This window comes from Cydia amplana, chromosome 26 (genome assembly GCF_948474715.1).
Source record: "Cydia amplana chromosome 26, ilCydAmpl1.1, whole genome shotgun sequence".
Classification (NCBI taxonomy): Eukaryota; Metazoa; Arthropoda; class Insecta; order Lepidoptera; family Tortricidae; genus Cydia; species Cydia amplana.
Genome location: NC_086094.1, coordinates 5,817,170 through 5,836,359, shown reverse-complemented (window position 1 = coordinate 5,836,359; position 19,190 = coordinate 5,817,170). Strand labels below are relative to the sequence as shown.

The 19,190-nt window shown below is 38.6% G+C and overlaps 1 protein-coding gene across 1 annotated transcript in view; it reads left to right on the top strand.

The window, feature by feature from the left end:
* The first annotated feature begins 289 nt into the window (after positions 1–289).
* LOC134660237 (oxysterol-binding protein-related protein 8) overlaps positions 290–19,190 on the top strand; it is a 57,818-nt gene continuing 38,917 nt past the window's right edge. Inside the window, exons 1-8 of the mRNA XM_063515982.1 lie at positions 290–433; positions 1,394–1,457; positions 5,571–5,686; positions 6,637–6,810; positions 7,799–7,885; positions 9,574–9,718; positions 12,289–12,409; positions 15,641–15,738. Of these exons, the coding sequence (XP_063372052.1) occupies positions 314–433; positions 1,394–1,457; positions 5,571–5,686; positions 6,637–6,810; positions 7,799–7,885; positions 9,574–9,718; positions 12,289–12,409; positions 15,641–15,738 (925 nt within the window). The 5' untranslated portion in view covers positions 290–313. The remainder of the gene's footprint in view (positions 434–1,393; positions 1,458–5,570; positions 5,687–6,636; positions 6,811–7,798; positions 7,886–9,573; positions 9,719–12,288; positions 12,410–15,640; positions 15,739–19,190) is intronic.

The following is a 19,190-nucleotide window of genomic DNA, read 5'->3' as shown; positions in this document are numbered from 1 at the left end:
GTGTTACATGTTTGTATTCTAATTAAAAAAAACTTAAGCTGTATTCTAGTCCGAATCTACGTAAAATAAAATAAAAGTTTTTACAGTAATTATTCATATTTAATAACCACAACTTCTGTTTGCTATCACATTATTTACGTAAAATAAAATACCACCCCGCGATTTTACTCTTACCTAATTACCACGCCCACTGCCAGCACTCGTAATTACCAGTCAACAACCTAATTACCACGCCCTCTGCCAGCACTCGTAATTCCCAGTCCACAACCTAATTACCGTCACTTTCTAATTGCCGTGATGTGCTGACCTTACGATGAGTTCCTCCCCAGCCCTCGAGCCCTCGTCCCCCTCGACCACCACCCCCTCTTCGCCTGCGTTGCGGCCCCCGGAATACCCGCCATTCCAGACATCCACGCCGAATTACATCGCGAAGGTAAGTGTCTTAGTGTAAGGCCTGAGTGGACGCTCTTGTTGGGCGTGCAGCGGGGCGGGGCGTGCGGCGTGCATGTTAAACAAATGCAAGCGTATAGGAGCGGCCTTAGTACACGCTGCTCAAATTACTTGTGAGCCCGACGCCACGCTGCACACCCCGCCGAACGCTCCGCTTCGAGCGTCTACTCAGGCCTTACACTTATGACTCCTATCATGGAGAAATATTAGTAAAGAAAGAGTGGTCCATACATCAGTTTACTTGCTAAAACGCGAGTTATTTCGTAGTCGACATCTAGCGTCAAGTAGCGGACATTATCAGTTCTGTTAGTTGACAATAGATGTAGCGGCAAACAAAAACTCTAATGCTCTACAATTTTTAGCTTATATTATAACCGGATTAACCGAGATTATATTTTCAACTCCTGCGTCTAATATTAGTTTTAAATTGTTTTAGTAGTACTTTTTTCGTCAATAGCTAAATCCATCTGGTGTCAAGTAGCCGTACTGATAGTTCCACTACCTTGACGTTAGATGTCGACCACGAAATAACTCGCGTTTTCGTAAGATAACTGATGTATGGAGTTACCACTCTTTCTTTACTTATACTTATTTCTTTATACTCCTATGAAACGCTTACGAAGAACACGGGGTGTATACAAATTATACACCTAAACCTTCCTCAAGAATCCCTCTATTGATAGATGAAAACCGCATGAGAATCCGTTAAGTAGTTTTTGAGTTTATCGCGAACACACAAACACAAACAGACAGACGCGGCGGGGGACTTTGTTTTATAAGGTGTAGTGATTCCCTTATAAGAAAACGTAAGCATATCAAACGTGTTCAATGTATTCTATTCTAGAGTCTGTGCGGAAAGAGAAGAGTTGTGGAATGTATGGGGTCCCGCACAGACTCTATCTTCAAGTTTCAAATGTTTCACTTATATTTTGCTATATTTCAGAAGCCGACAAATCCGTCGCTGAACGTGATATTGCCAGCGCCGCCCGTCACCCCACCCACATACGGTTAGTATCATCAGTTTCAATCAATCAATTATTTTATTTCGCCGTTCATAATTAAATTTGTTCAATTATTTAGGGATTTTTCGAGAACATGTAAAATGCACCAGTAAATGACATTATCTCATCATGTCTTGGCCATAACAAATTTTCGGTGAAAGAAAGGACCATGGGGAACCCGGACTAATAAGGGTTATTACTGCAAAGTTCTGCCGCCAGAGTGCAGCACTAGCACCCATCGTAAACCATAGAGTAACTTATACATACTGTGTCTTGAACTGTTTTTGACAAGTTTTCGCAGACAATATAGACAGGTGGAAATCGGCCTGTTTCGAGAAAAGTCGTCGACATCTCTTCTAAATACCTAAAACTGGTATGGATGTGTTCCTCGTGATCTCTAGAATACGAAATGACCGGTTTTAGTTTATGGAGTGGGGGACGGGTCGAAAAAAAGGGGGGCAAAGATGGCGACCGACCATTATTGATATTTGTTCACATCTTGAGTCCTATGGGACCGATCGGTTCGTGTGAGGTGTCGTTTGAAAGAGTATGAAACGTGCTATTATTGTTTCATAATAACCGTAGTCATAACTGTAGTCGTTTACAAAATATTTTAAAATATTTGATTTTATACCGTGCATGGATGGCATAAGTACTGATTAAATATGCGCCTAACTCAATAAATTACAACAATACCGCAATTATTTTATTACAAAATATACGAGACATTTCATTAGCTTACCAAAAACATAAGTTTTATTGGCGTATGATATTATATAACCAATTAATAACGAATTTTGTTCAGCATGGGTCACTACGCACCGTCACGTAAATGGCGGGCGACCGACGTAAACTTTTCATTATTTCTCGGGTTCTATTTTATTGATCAATTGCTGATAGGTACCATTTGAAAGGTTATTAAACGTACAATAAATGGTTTCTAATAGCCGTAGTCATAACTTTAGTAATTTACAAAATATTTTAAAATATTTGATTTTTTTACCGTGCATGGATGGCATAAGTACTGATAAAATATGCGTCTAACTCAATAAATTATAACTTTACTCCAATAATATTCTTACAAAATGTACGTAAAATTTCATTAGCTTTCCAAAAATATAAGTTTTATTGGTGTATGATATTATATAACCAAGTAATTACGAATTTTGTTCAACATGGGTCACTAAATGGCAGGAGATCGGCGTCAACTTTTCATTATTTCTCGGGTTTTATTTTATTGATCAGTTCGTGATAGATACCATTTGAAAGAATATTAAACGTACTATAATTGGTTTTCAATAACTGTAGTCATAACTTTAGTCATTTTCAAAATAATTGAAAACATGATTTTTTACCGTGCATGCACATAAGTACTGCTAAAACATGGTTCTAACTTAATAAATTATAACTTTATCGCAATTAATGTATTTACAAAATATACGAGACATTTCATTATCTTTCCAAAAACATAAGATTTATTGGTGTAAGATATTATATAACCAAGTAATAATGAATTTTGTTCAGCATGGGTCACTGCGCACCGTCATATAAATTCCAACAAACAATTAGGCGACACTTAGCACCTATTTTCTTACCTAAAGACAGCCTGGCTCTAGAATAGCTACATCTATAGTCTTAGTTTACAGTTTACAGGCTCTGGTGAGATAAAAGTGTTTAAAAGGTTCATCTAAAGATTTAAGATCTACAGTAGCTGTTTTGGGCGCTATATTTCATGTTAAGCTGCTAGTATTATAGCTTATAGCTCAAAGTGAATTGAACAACCTTAACATCTATATGAGTAATAATCTGCAATTTTCACTTAAGGTTCTAAACGTGTGATAAAGCCTTCTACTTATAGCTTTTTATATCGCAATCGCTACTTAACTCTCTTGTATGACTTACAGTCGAACAGAGAAGTTATGAGTCGCTATTGTAGATCTAAGATCATGTAGTTACAGACGAGCGTTATTTAAATACCGTAGTACATCTTATAACTGTCAATAGAGTCATACTTACAAGCTAAAACTACAATGCCAAACGCCAATGAATCAATAGGTAAGCAAAAACTATAAATTAGACCGTAAAATAAAATAGTAAATAAATATAATATAGATAGTTTACTCAATATTGACCTTATCTTACTATTACTATACTTAAAACCGGACTTCACGGATAGTTATTATGTGGACATACGCTGCTACTCAAATAGTAGTCACTTATTTTGCATCCTGGAGCGTGCGGCGACAAATATCTCTTTAACGCCACAAGCCTCAGATCTCACTAAAAAGGTGATTTTAAATTATTAACTACGGAGTGGGTTTGAAAACGTTTTACGTATAGACGCGTGAGTCAAATAACAACACAGATATTAAGTACTTCATATGCAGTGGTTTTGCAATCATGAAAGCTACGAACTTAACGATGTTATGAACCTAGAACTGGGCTTTTGTCAAAAGAGTCAAACTATACTTAAGTTTCCTGTGATAAAAAAACAAAACAAACAAACCATCATTTATATCGATATTTTATCATTTTGGATACCTACATTATAAAATGTACTGTCAAACAATAATAGAATGCTGCTGGTCTACCAGGCGCTCGCCGCGCCGTGTCTTTGCTTGCTTGGCGAAATTGGTCCTGGCATACCTACATATATGTTTATAGTTGTACGGTAACTAAACAATATTTTTGGAAAGTTAATAAATAGTTTGCTGATTTTACTCTAAAAATTTCACGCTATATTTACTACATTATCTCTTTCTCAAATTATTTCAGTCACTAAGCAAACCTCTAAGGTAAAAATTAAACATTTTCTTTAATATTTTTAAAATGGTTATTTTGGGCCTCAGATTTCAAACAATCGAGTATTCACAGAAAATTTAATATGCTTGCAAATGGTATCCACCATGTATCAGAAAAATAGAACCTGAAATATAATGAAAACTCAACGATGGCCGGGCTCCATTTACGTGACGGTACACAGTACCCATGCTGAACAAAATTCATGATTACTTAGTTATACAACATTATAAAGCAATAAAACTTATATTTTTGGATAGCTCATAAAATTTCCCGTATATTTTGAAAATATTTATTGCGGTAATGTTATAATCTATTGAGTTAGAAGCATGTTTTACCAGTACTTATGTCCATGCACGGTAAAAATCATATATTTTCAATTATTTTGTAAATGACTACAGTTATGACTACGGTTATTAGAAACCAATTATTGTACATTTAACATTCTTTCTAATGGTATCCATCACCAATTGATCAGTAAAATAGAACCCGAGAAACAATGAACAGTTGAGGTCGGTCGCCCGCCATTTACGTGACGGTGCGTAGTGACCCATGCTGAACAAAATTCATCATTACATGGTTATATAATACCATACACCAATAAACCTTATGTTTTTAGAAAGCTAATGAAATTTCTCGCATATTTTGTAATAACATTAATTGCGGTAAAGTTATAATTTATTGAGTTAGACGCATGTTTTGTCAGTACTTATGCCATCCATGCACGGTAAAAAATCATATATTTTAAAATATTTTCTAAACGACTACAGTTATGACTACAGTTATTATGAAGTAATAATAGCACGTTTAATACTCTTTCAAACGACACCTGAAACGAACCGATCGGTCCCATAGGACTCAAGATGTGAACAAATATCAATGCTGGTCGGCCGCCCACATTCCCCCCCTTTTTATCGACACGTCCCCCTCTCCATAAACTAAAACCGGTCAATTCGTATTCTAGAGACCACGAGGAACACATCCATACCAGTTTTAGGTATTTAGAAGAGATGTCTACGAAAATCGTGAAGGAGACGACTTGTGTTTAATTTAACGCCAGACTAATAAAATATGTTAAATATGACATTGATACATCATGGCGCTTTCACAGTCAGCAGCAGAAGCTGCTAAGCGGGCGAGGTGTTTAAAATTACCTCGACACGCACTTATTCTCTTAACAATAAAGTCTCGTCAAGATCATTTTGGTGCTGACTGTACCTCTCTCTTGGTATGGCCACACAAGTGACAAGATTTACGACCCGGTCATCATTACGGCTGTGTTCATTCGCGTGTTTTTAAGCTTAACATTGTAATTTTCAGGCGAACCAACTCTGACCCCGCCCCCGCGCTCCCCCGGCGCCGCGGCCACCCCCGCGACCCCTGCGTCTGCGTCTGGCGACCGCCACCACCCGCCAGACGGGACCTCGTCTGATAAGGTTTGTTCCTCTCTCATTTTCTCAAAGGTTAGCTGGAAGAGATCTCTATTAGGGATAAGTTCGCCTTTGTACATACACTTACATTTTTTACTCTGTTGTTTCTGTTTTTTGTAAACTGGTTTATGTGCAATAAAGTGACATACATACATACATAGGGTACAATACAATATGTATCCATAGACATGCTAGTAAAACTTTAAAAACCTCTGTAAACCTTGAAAACGATTACCACGAGCAAATGCTTGCTCTCAGAAAGCACCGTTTGGTGAAGTGGTACTAGTGTGGACTTAAAATTAATCACCGGAACTCCTAAATTTCTGTACTCTAACCACAGACAAGACATCCTCTAGACTGAGCATAGTAACGCTACCCCCTATGCCACTCATACGGTAGTTTTACTCCATCTTCGAGTCAATCCCGTGCCGTGATTGGTCCGTGTCTTTGAACGGACCAATCACGGCACGGGATTCGCTCACCTCGTCCCCCCGCACCCCCGTATTTTAGGCAGCATCGGTTTCATGAAATAATTGCTCTAAACTCAGTCTAGAGGATTCCTAGTCTATGACTCTAACCGTGTTAGGCTCATTCCAATGAACCTGTTTAATTTTGCATATATTTTAGTTGCCACTTTTTTTAAACCACCAACATTTATTGAGCTACATCTATTGTTTACCATTTATTAATTATTGGAAAAATATTTGCCACAATTATGAATTCTATTCTATTAAAAATTCGCGATAAAAAAAGCTTGAAACCCCCAAAACTTCTATACATTTGACATTTTGAAAGACCTCCAACTACACTAGCGCCCCTAGCGGCGAAATTAAACGCGGCCCTCATTGTATTGAGACGTATACTATGAGCATAAATGATCTCAGTGGAATGTTAAATCTTTTCTAAAGAGTTTTTTTTTGTTATACTGATATTGTATAAATTCTTTTTAATTCCAGTCGTCAGAAACCGCAGTAGGCGGTATATCGCGAACGCCCAGCACCGCGCTATCCCGCAAAGAGAGTTATAAGGCCCAGAGACAACACTATAGAAGGGAGAAGAAACGGGCCGCAACTGCGTTATTGCACTCTATAGAGGACCCATCGGTTGTAGTGCTCGCTGATTGGCTGAAGGTAAGAATTTATTATAGTAAAGAAAGTTATAAGCTTAGAGTATATTGAATAGTATGGTTATAAGGCCCAGAGACAACACTAGGACCCGTCAGTTGTAGTGCTCGCTGATTGGCTGAAGGTAAGAATTTATTATAGTAAAGAAAGTTATAAGCTTAGAGTATATTGAATAGTATGGTTATAAGGCCCAGAGACAACACTAGGACCCGTCAGTTGTAGTGCTCGCTGATTGGCTGAAGGTAAGAATTTATTATAGTAAAGAAAGTTATAAGCTTAGAGTATATTGAATAGTATGGTTATAAGGCCCAGAGACAACACTAGGACCCATCGGTTGTAGTCCTCGCTGATTGGCTGAAGGTAAGACTTTATTATAGTAACTAAAGTTATAAGCATAGAGTATATTGAATAGTATGATTATAAGGCCCAGAGACAACACTAGGACCCATCGGTTGTAGTCCTCGCTGATTGGCTGAAGGTAAGACTATTATTAACGAAAGTTATAAGGCCCAGAGACAACACTATATATAGAGGACCCATCGGTTGTAGTGCTCGCTGATTGGCTGAAGGTGAGAATTTATTATAGTAAGGAACGTTATAAGGCCCAGAGACAACACTATAGGAGGGAGAAGAAACGGGCAGCACACCCCTTATAGGGTCACTCATGCGTCTGTCTGTCTGTCCGACCATCCCCCCCCCCTTTAACTTCGAAACAACGTGAGTCTACAATTTTATTTTTGAAAAAAAAATACACAACATAGGTTATTACTTATAGAGATGACAGAAGAGCCTATTAGAAATGTGCAGTCAAGCGTGAGTCGGACTTAATTACTTAGTTTTTGATCCGACCCCTACGAGTTTTTTAAAGACATTTCATTCACGTCCCACACAAAAATACATTGTTAAAAATTTAGTAATGTACGCGAACCCTTGGAACGCGAGTCCGACTCGCACTTGACGGGGTTTATTTTTAACAAAAATAATTAATTTTCAGGTTCGTGGCTCCCTGAAATCATGGACCAAGCTGTGGTGTGTGCTCAAACCTGGTCTTTTGCTGCTCTACAAGAGTTCTAAGGCAAAGGTAACTATTGCTAAGGTAAATCACTTCACATTCCATCTTAATACCATAGAGAAATATAAGTAAAGAAAGAGTGGTAACTTCATATATCAGTTTTTTTTACCAAAGCGAGAGTTATTTTGTAGTCGACATCTAGCGTCAAGTAGCGGTCATTATCAGTTCTGCTAGTTGACAATAGGTGTCGCGGCAAACAAAAACTCTAATGCTCGACAATTTTTAGCTAATATTATAACCGGATTGACCGGAACTCTATTTTCAACTCCTGCTAATTATTAGGTTTAAGATTCTTTATTCTCATTAAGAATTTGACAATTCACTTATATGAGAACGTAAAACTACACAAATACATTTATTTTGCATGAAATTAGCGAAAGAACTAATAACATGGAGGGTATTTAATTATATTAGCTGTAAATCGTTTTAGTAGGTACATTTTTCGTCAGTAGCGAAACTTATGCCATCTGGTGTCAAGTAACGGTACTGATTGTTCCACTACTTGACGTTAGATGTCGACTACGAAATTACTCGCGTTTTGGTAAGAAAACTGATGTATGGAGTTACCACTCTTTCTTTACTTATATTTCTCTATGTTAATACTTAGGCACAGTCAAGTGTAAACGGGTGCACACATCATACTCAAAAATATGTCCCATCGCTCTTGTCAGTGAATTAAGGGCTATGAGACATATTTTTGAGTAAGTTACATGCACCCATATTTATACACTCGACTGTGCGTCACAGTAGTTAATAAAAACTTATGCACTTTCATTTAATCTACATATATCATTACCTATATTCGTATTCGATTTTGTAAAATTTAATGACATTATGACCCTAGCATGTTTTTTAGGAATAAGACAGGTAATGCCGAAAATGGACTCTAATATGATGGAATTATGGATCATTTGCGGAATAATCATTTATTATCCTTCTGAATGTTATTAAGTTATAATTACTTAGATAACAATAGCTCGTGTGAAAATGCTAAAATGTAATGCGTGTATGTTTTCTAAATTAACCAAGGGCGCCGCAAATAGATGGACTAGGGGGAGCAGGGCCAGAGCCCTTCGAACTAACTGTAGTTTTTTACCCGACTACGGCGAAATCATACACAATTGTATGACACAAAATGTATGATATTTAGTATTTATTTATGTATTTGGGTGATCATGTTTGTGTCGTGTTTGGAACGTGACACCATAACTACTATTAACCCTTAAATGCATGATTTTTTCTTTTTGCCCGAAATTAATATATGTATCACATACTTGTTTACCGTTTCTAGGAAAAATAGTAAAAAAAATTATATCATCGATTTTCACTGCGAAATCAGTGTTAAATCATCAACTTCCAGGTTTTTCCAAGTTTTCCGACATTTCGTCTATAAACAAATGTAATTTTTATTAATTAAAATACTGCGTAAATTTATGTAATAATTCGGAAAATTGATTAGTTTTACTATTGAAATAATGTACAGGAGCAAATAGAATTAGTTTAACCCTTAATCTGTGAGCTGTCTAATGCTTTGTAGACATTTGGCAACACTATGCATTTAAGGGTTAAGCCGATTTTGATGAATGACATCAATCAAGCTGACTTTATAATAGACATAGGCTACATTTTTGTATGATTTTCAAATGTTATTTCTTTTATGGCTCATAGTACAATATCCCAAACTTTTTTGGCAACAGAGCAGCCACTGGGTGGGCACCGTCCTGCTGACCTCCTGCCAAGTGATAGAACGACCGAGCAAGAAGGACGGGTTCTGCTTCAAGCTGTACCACCCCCTCGAGCAGAGCATCTGGGCGCCGCGCGGGCCCCACAACGAGACCATAGGTACCTCTACTTGTCTAGACCGCTGGGAACAGTTCTGACCTGCCAAGTGATAGAACGACCGAGCAAGGACGGGTTCTGCTTCAAGCTGTACCACCCGCTCGAGCAGAGCATCTGGGCGCCGCGCGGGCCCCACAACGAGACCATAGGTACCTCTACTTGTCTAGACCGCTGGGAACAGTTCTGACCTGCCAAGTGATAGAACGACCGAGCAAGGACGGGTTTTGCTTCAAGCTGTACCACCCGCTCGAGCAGAGCATCTGGGCGCCGCGCGGCCCCACAACGAGACCATAGGTACCTCTACTTGTCTAGACCGCTGGGAACAGTTCTGACCTGCCAAGTGATAGAACGACCGAGGAAGGATGGGTTCTGCTTCAAGCTGTACCACCCCCTCGAGCAGAGCATCTGGGCGCCGCGCGGGCCCCACAACGAGACCATAGGTACCTCTACTTGTCTAGATCGCTGGGAACAGTTCTGACCTGCCAAGTGATAGAACGACCGAGCAAGAAGGACGGGTTCTGCTTCAAGCTGTACCACCCCCTCGAGCAGAGCATCTGGGCGCCGCGCGGGCCCCACAACGAGACCATAGGTACCTCTAGTTGTCTAGACCGCGGGGAACAGTTCTGACCTGCCAAGTGATAGAACGACCGAGCAACGACGGGTTCTGCTTCAAGCTGTACCACCCCCTCGAGCAGAGCATCTGGGCGCCGCGCGGGCCCCACAACGAGACCATAGGTACCTCTAGTTGTCTAGACCGCGGGGAACAGTTCTGACCTGCCAAGTGATAGAACGACCGAGCAACGACGGGTTCTGCTTCAAGCTGTACCACCCCCTCGAGCAGAGCATCTGGGCGCCGCGCGGGCCCCACAACGAAACCATAGGTACCTCTACTTGTCTAGACCGCGGGGAACAGTTCTGACCTGCCAAGTGATAGAACGACCGAGCAAGGACGGGTTCTGCTTCAAGCTGTACCACCCGCTCGAGCAGAGCATCTGGGCGCCGCGCGGGCCCCACAACGAAACCATAGGTACCTCTACTTGTCTAGACCGCGGGAAACAGTTCTGACCTGCCAAGTGATAGAACGACCGAGCAACGACGGGTTCTGCTTCAAGCTGTACCACCCCCTCGAGCAGAGCATCTGGGCGCCGCGCGGGCCCCACAACGAAACCATAGGTACCTCTACTTGTCTAGACCGCGGGGAACAGTTCTGACCTGCCAAGTGATAGAACGACCGAGCAAGGACGGGTTCTGCTTCAAGCTGTACCACCCCCTCGAGCAGAGCATCTGGGCGCCGCGCGGGCCCCACAACGAGACCATAGGTACCTCTACTTGTCTAGACCGCTGGGAACAGTTCTGACCTGCCAAGTGATAGAACGACCGAGCAAGGACGGGTTCTGCTTCAAGCTGTACCACCCGCTCGAGCAGAGCATCTGGGCGCCGCGCGGGCCCCACAACGAGACCATAGGTACCTCTACTTGTCTAGACCGCTGGGAAGTGAGTAGATTATAGATTAAAGTTCCAATATCTGGGAAACGGAAAACATATAAAATAAAAATAAAAATGCGCGTTTTCCCAGAGATTAGACCATTTAGACCTAGCTAGATCAATTTTTCGCCCCCGAAAACCCCAACATAACAAATTTCATTGAATTACCAACTAAGGAAGAGCGGTGCCTCTTAACATAGGTATTTGTTACTTAAAAAGAGGCGCCAACACTCATGTATAAGTAAATCTTAAACCGAATAAACATTTTTTCATTTTCATCGTTAGAGCCGTTTCCAATATCCCAGAAATATATAAATATACAGGAATTAGTAGTTTAAAAGTAGGTATAAGATATAATATAAATTCGGTGAAACGGGACTGCTGATAGAATTATGGCATTTTAAACTGTCTTTTTAAAAGATGTTTACTTATTGAATAATTTTACGGTTTAGACTCACTTGTTTTAAGTTTAAGTCACTCGCGCGACATGTTTCGGAGAGCCTTCGAACCGTAACCGAACCGTGTGTTTCGGTGAACCGTAAAATTATTCAATGTTAGTATGCCTCACAACAGTTTAAATAGGGATGATGACACATGTTGAATTTTATAACAAAATCTAGTAAAATAGATAGCAAACGAGCAATTTATCACAATAATGTGGATATTAAAATAAAATATTGAAAAATTACAAAAAAACAGGACCTGAAAGTTTCAAAATTTAAGTTTTTTTTAACTTCCAAAAACGATAAAAGTAAGGGTACCATTCGATTCCTTACATTTCATGCAATAAAATATTATATAGCAACTATATACATAAACGCAATATTTCACCGACAAAAACGCAATTTTCTTGTTTTGTCCATACTGCAAGATGGGCGATGACGTCACGGCCCCTGGCCGTTCTGTATAGGGCGTTTCGCGAGTGAAGTGCGACTGTCGGCCTTTGACTACAATTTATGACTTTTGTGTTACTTTAATGCAATGGGTCCCATATAGACATTTGATCCTAAAAACAAACCCGATCGATTGATACCATAAAAAAAAATTAGTCATGTAGCCTATTCGATGTTTACTTATTCTGTGTGCAGGTGCGGTGGTGCAGCCCCTCCCGACGGCGCACCTGATCTTCCGCGCGCCCTCGCAGGCGGCGGGGCACTGCTGGCTCGACGGCCTAGAGCTGGCCCTACGCTGCAGCAATGCTATGCTCAGGTACTTATACAGGGTGCCATTTGAGTCGTGATCAGTAATATGTTTTTCTATCTCCATAAACAACGAGCAATTTAATGCTAGGGGCATACTCTTACTAAAATCAGACAAGATTTTTTTTATTTTTTGTGATTTATTTTATTTTTATAAGTGGATTTAGAATATTACAACGGCTTATTAAGATATTTAAATTAGTAAATTGAATCGCCTCTTTGAATCGGAACTGTCATTGACATCAATTTTGTCATTTGTCCCAGTTAGAAATAAAATTTACTTAATTTTTCATTTGAAATATCTTACAAAGCTGTTTAAATACCACATTGCCACTTGTAAAGGTAAAATAAATGACAAAAAATAAACAAAAAAAGTAAAAAAAATCTTGTCTGATTTTAGTAAGAGTAGGGGCATTAAATTGCTCGTTGTTTATGGAGTTACAAAAACATATTACTGATCACGACTCAAATGGCACCCTGTATAGAAAAATATATGCATGTGCTCAAGGTCGCTTTGGAAGTATCAAAAGTCGCATTGTTAAATTTTAGTGTAAGTATAGTATAAGTCTGTTTATTTAGTTCCGATCACAATGCTATCCTAAAACTATTGTCACACCTCCTAGTGGGAATTGTCTTAGGATGTAGGCTATATCTACCACTTTGTAATTTTCCCTGTAAATATTATTGGCCTGTATCTGTTTTTTCCCCAATAAAGAAAATAAAATAAAATAAATATATGTAAAGAGTGGTAACTCCATATCAGTACTGCTAGTTGACAATAGGTGTCGCGGCAAACAAAAACTCTAATGCTCGACAATTTTTAGTTAATATTATAACCGGATAACCCGAAACTCTATTTTCATCTTCTGCTCATAATATTTATCGTTTTAGTAGTACATTTTTCGTCAGTAGCGAAACTCGTGACATCTGGTATCTAGTAGCGGTACTGATAGTTCCACTACTTGTCGTTAGATGTACTCGTTAGACTACGAAATAACTCGTATTTTGGTAAGAAAACTAATGTATCACTCTTTCTTTACTTATATTCCTCTGTGGGTACTTATGACCACGCGGACATGGGACTTGCCTCCGCCATTTTGAAATTTTCCAAAATCTTAAATTTCACGAGTTTCGGCTGAGAATTGCGACCTGTGCCCTGTTTATCAAAAGCTTGTAACTTCTAATACAAGTGGAAGTCCCTTTCTAACAAAAGCTGTCAAAAAGTGACATCCGCTTGTATTACAAGTTACAAGCTTTTGAGAAACGGGCCCCTCTAGATGAGAACATTCGAATAGAGTGTTTTGTTTTCATTTTTGACCAATCCATGGTACAGTCAAGTGTAAAAACCGGCCAAGTGCGAGTCTGACTCGCGCACGGAGGGTTCCGCACCATCAACAAAAAATAGAGCAAAAAAAATCGTGTTTGTTGTATGGGCCCCCCTTAAATGTGTATTTTATTTTATTTTTAGTATTTGTTATAGCGGCTACAGAGATACATCATTTGTGAAAATTTCAACTGTCTAGCTATCGCGGTTCATGAAATACAGCCTGGTGACAGACGGACGGACGGACGGACGGACAGCGAAGTCGTAGTAATAGGGTCCCGTTTTTTACCCTTTGGGTACGGAACCCTAAAGATATGGTGCACCTATAGCTCATCATACTCAAAAATATGTCCCATAGCTCTTATGTCAGAGAATTAAGAAAAATGGGACTTATTTTTGAGTAAGTTGTATGCACCCATATTTAACACTTGACTGTACTTAACACATTCAGTGCCGAACCCGACTATCGTGTATTTTATACCGTTCCCAGGCCGGACGACCCGATAGTCGGGATCGTGGTACTACAGCTTTATATGACGAAATTTTTGTGGCCTGGCGCGTATATCTTGTTTGGCTGGGTGGCAATGAATGGGTTAAAACAAAGCAAGCAAGCCATTAGAACCATCTTGAAGGTTTAACGGATTATCGACTCTATCTCTATGAACAATAGATTACAAGTCGTATAATACGCTGTGAAGTGGATTGGCCAAAAAGAAAAAAAAATACTGAGCGAAAGCATTTTTTCCCAAGCCAGGCGTGGCTCACTCCGCGATTTCGTCGCGTCGCTACAAGTACCTACAAGTACATGCGGCCCACACCAATTTTGGTGTCTAGCCATAGTAGTTGCCGCGCGCGCGCGTTACGGAACGGACGCCTGCTCGAGCTTGCGCCACCTAGCGGTCATATCTGTCGTAATAGACGCGTTTTGTTAGAGAGTGAACCTTCTGTACCTACTTAGTACCATTATTTATTCTGTGCCAAAGCTAAAAGGGAGACCTTAGCTGCGCTCGGTAAATAAGTAATGTTTTTTTTACCTTTGGACTAGATGGCGCTCAGTGCTGTGTCGACAGTTGGCATTTTAAAGCATCACGAGCAAAGAAGTGTTCTTCGGTACCAAATGGGTCAAATTTCATACGGAATTTGTAGTTGGTGGGTCCATTAACTTTTATCTTTAGCTAGTTCCTAATATAAATTACGAAAATATAGAAATGATTAGCCTACTAAAAATGAACCTTAAAGTTTTAGAATTGAATATTGATCATCATTTCGGAATAGAGTGAGCAAATATGAACGGTAATATAGTTACAATAATTATAATAAGAAAAAGTTGATAGACCCTCTTACTAATTCGTATTAATGTTCAATTTCACTATATTATGATACTAGTGGCTCTGTGCGCTGTAAAATTAATGTATGGCTCCGCCATTTTGAAAAAAAAATCAAAAATTTAATCAACATAAAATAAATTAAATGATCGAACCTACTCACAAAATTTCACGAGAATCGGTTGAGAATTGCGACTTGTAGAAGACAATAGCCGGACAGACGAAAGCATTTTTGCCCAAATTGAAACGGAGACCTTCACTAACCCTTGGCATAGAGAAAAAAATACATAGATTGCTCACTCCATACATCAGTTTTGCTACCAAAAAGACTATTAATTTCAGTGTCTACATCTAGCATCGAGTAGCGGAACTATCAGTACTGCCCTTTACAATAGATGTAGCAGTACTGATAGTTCCGCTACTCGATGCTAGATGTCGACACTGAAATTAATAGTCTTTTTGGTATCAAAACTGATGTATGGAGTGAGCACTCTTGTCTTACTATATTTCTCTATGCCCTCGGTCAACTATAATCCTCTTACTGCCATGTAAAAATGAACCTTATTTTACTAAACATAAGGTCCATTCTCAGGTGTTCCCGTTCCCGTCCGGAGCAGACGGTCCCCGACGCTCCGACCACAGACACTAATATTTCTCATGAAGAACTCGAAAAACATTTCAACGAGCACGGTAAGTGTTTAATAGTTATTTACGATACACGTGCGAAAAGTAGGGAATTCGCACGTGTATCGGACAACGTGCTACAGTACATATGGCGCTTTAAATTTTCGACATAGGCACGGAAAGTGCTTATTGCCGCACTAGTGCGGTAAAGTAGCACAATGTGTACTGTAATAGTCTATTACGATACAGTTGGGAAAAGTAGGAAATACACTTGCGAATTGCTTATTCACAAGTGTATCGTACAACGTTTTACAGTACATATGGCGCTTTAAATTTTCGACATAGGCACGTAAAGTGCTAATTATCGCACTAGTACGGTAAAGTAGCACCATATGTACTGTAAAAACTTATAGTATGATTATAAACGTACCTTTTAACTACTCTCAACTGAAAGACAATGAAAATGTGTGACTTTCGATGAAAATTTCATATATCTAATTTTCATTGATCTTGAGTTAGTTTTCATTACAAAATTTCATTTAGTTTTTAACTTTAAATATACTCAAATAATAATTAATTCGGTGAATACTAAAGTGATGTCTGGAATTGGATTTACAGATGTCTTATATTTTTCTACTGTTATAAAATAACAGGTATTCAAAATTTTTACTAATTTATGTTTTTTACATTTTCACGTATCGCTAAATTGCACTTATGCTAATAATTATTTGTGATTTTAATGTAATTTACGCTATGAACTCTATAATAACGTCTATATTCTCTAAATTCACGACTATTTATTCTAAAATTTTCACAAATGCTCTAAAAACGGTAATATTGTAATTACTCTTAATTTAACATGAAATTCCGTGATACTTTTTTTTTTAACTTTGTACTGTGTACTCGAAATTACTCTAACGGACTGTGCAAATCTACAAATATATATTATAATCCAAATATGGTTTAATTGCTCAAAATTCGCTAAATACTTCATATTTAATATTTCGTGATAAACTTTTATTAATCTCAATAAAAAAACTATTTACTCTAACGACTGTACTATTGACTCTAAATTAAAAAAAAACTATTAGAAAGCTCTCCAATGTCACCCACCCCAATAATGTCAGTATCCGACTACTCACCGAAAAAAGAAAAAACCAAAAAGATATCCAAATGGGCCCAATTCATGGAAACCATAGACATCATGCACCACGACATAGAGCCGCCAGAGAGGGACCACCTATTCACTTTCAGGACCAACGTGAACAGCCCATCCACTTCGAAAATGCTCGAACCTAAACAAAACAGACTGAGCAAGAGTTTAGCTTCAAGCCCTTTAAAACTAGAACTCTCAAAGCTAAAATGCTTTGAAATGCCTAAATTATCGATTTTGGACAGAAAAGAGAAATGCATATCTCCTTCGGCTATAGAAGAAAATCTAGTCAAACTTGTCATGACAATACCTAAACGTAGAAGTTCAACGCCATCTACAAAAATAACTCAAAAGAGGATCAGCGATTTGAGGAAATCGGGGGCTAAAACGGATAGCGAAGACGATAGGGATAAGACGGAGATACTCTGTGATACGTCTGACAATATTATTATAAGGACGGCGCCATCTAGTGAGCGGGTTAGGAAATATAGCTCGTCTAGTACGGATGACATTTGTGAGAAGTATAGCAGGTATGTTTTGGTTTTCATTTATACACATCAGGTTATCTTAGAAATATATTTATAGAGTTAAATAACTCTATGACCTATTTACGCATAGGCCTTTTCAGAAAGGAGTGTACGATTGGCGAAAGTTTAGGTTAGATTTACCCAAAATCACGAGTAGCTATTTCACTATTACTGATTTAAAAAAAAGTGTCTCAATTTTTTTGTCAGGTTTTCTTTGGGAAACTGTGGACATTTTTTTTCTTGTACCCCGAAATGTATAATTTATTCAAAGACTGGTATTTATTTTGTAAAAACGAGAATTGAAAATACATACTGTTTGATCAAACACATACTTTAGACTATTATAAGCTGGATTATATTATTTATCTAATTTAACTATTACATATTTAGACACACACCAATATCTCCATACCCCGAAGCATACACACCACAAAAATACTCCCTTATCGACTATCGGAAACTACCCTCAGCTAGCTACCTAACGTGTCAGACAGAGAGAAGAGATGACAGGTTCTCATCGCAAAATGTCTATGTCGCGGGGAAGATCGTTTGCAATGAGGGTAAGATTGTTTTGCCATGAGGGTAAGAGCATTTGCCTTGAGGGTAAGTGCATTTGCATTGAGGGTAGTGCGGTTGAGTACGGCTAAGTTAGGTAGGTACATGTAACTTTTGATTCTTATTATAAACGCTAGTTTTTTACGGCTTGTAGAATTTTCAATTTATTATAAGCTTGCGTTTTCGTTTTATTTTTGTGATTTTTCATTTAGTCTTTCCTTAAATCTTGGGTGTGGTTTCATACAAAAAAAAACTATAATCGACTATCGGAAAACACCCTCTGCTAGCTACCTATCGTGTCGGACAGAGAGGCGAGATGAGATATGAGATAATCATAGTATCTTGACAAAAAATATATGTCGTCGCGAAAAAGATTGTTTGCAATGAGGGTAAGAGCGTTTTGCTATAAGGATAAGAGCGTTTTGCCTTGAGGATAAGTTCGGTTGGGTATGGCTAACTTAGTTATACATGTAACTTTCGATGGTTATTATACAAACGCTAGTTTTGTAATCCTTGTAGAATTTTCTACATATTTCTGATTTATTAGAAAAACTTGCGTTTTGGTTTCATGTATGATATTTTGGGGACACTTTTTTCTCGTATTAGGATCGAATGAACTCGTGATTGTGAGTGGAAATTCAAAAATCTAAAATACAAGTTTAAATAGAATTCCCATATATATGGGTAAAGTCAATGCGGCTAATTCCGTCAATAGCCCCTATTCCGTCCACGAGCATATATTTCTTCCATTTTTAACCGTAGGACCAATCGACCAATCGTAAAACCATTTGCTTTTTTGATTGCTGAAACTAAAAGCAATCGCTGCTTTGTCGATGTATTTATCAATTTTGTTCGTTGTTCGAGAAAAACGCTAATGGACGGAATAGTCCCTATGGCGGAATTGTCACATTGACTATGGTTACTTTTTCTTGGGATGACCCAAATGCCGAAAACAAACATTAGATAATCCTATTGTACAGTCGCCATCAGATATATCGGAGCGTCCAAGGCGCTCACAAATATCTGAACACGCCTCTATTGACAAGCCGTTAGAGTGCGTGTTCAGATATTTGTAAGTCTGTTTGTCTGTATGTTCGGGATAAACTCAAAAACTACTGTACGGACTTTCATGCGGTTTTCACCTATTATTAGAGTGATTCTAGAGGAAGGTTTTGGTGTATAATTTGTAAAAGTTTTGTGTAAATTCGTTGAACTACCCGTGCGAAGCCGGGGCGGGTCGCTAGTTAAACATAAACGTAACAAAACAAGTGAATGTATCCATT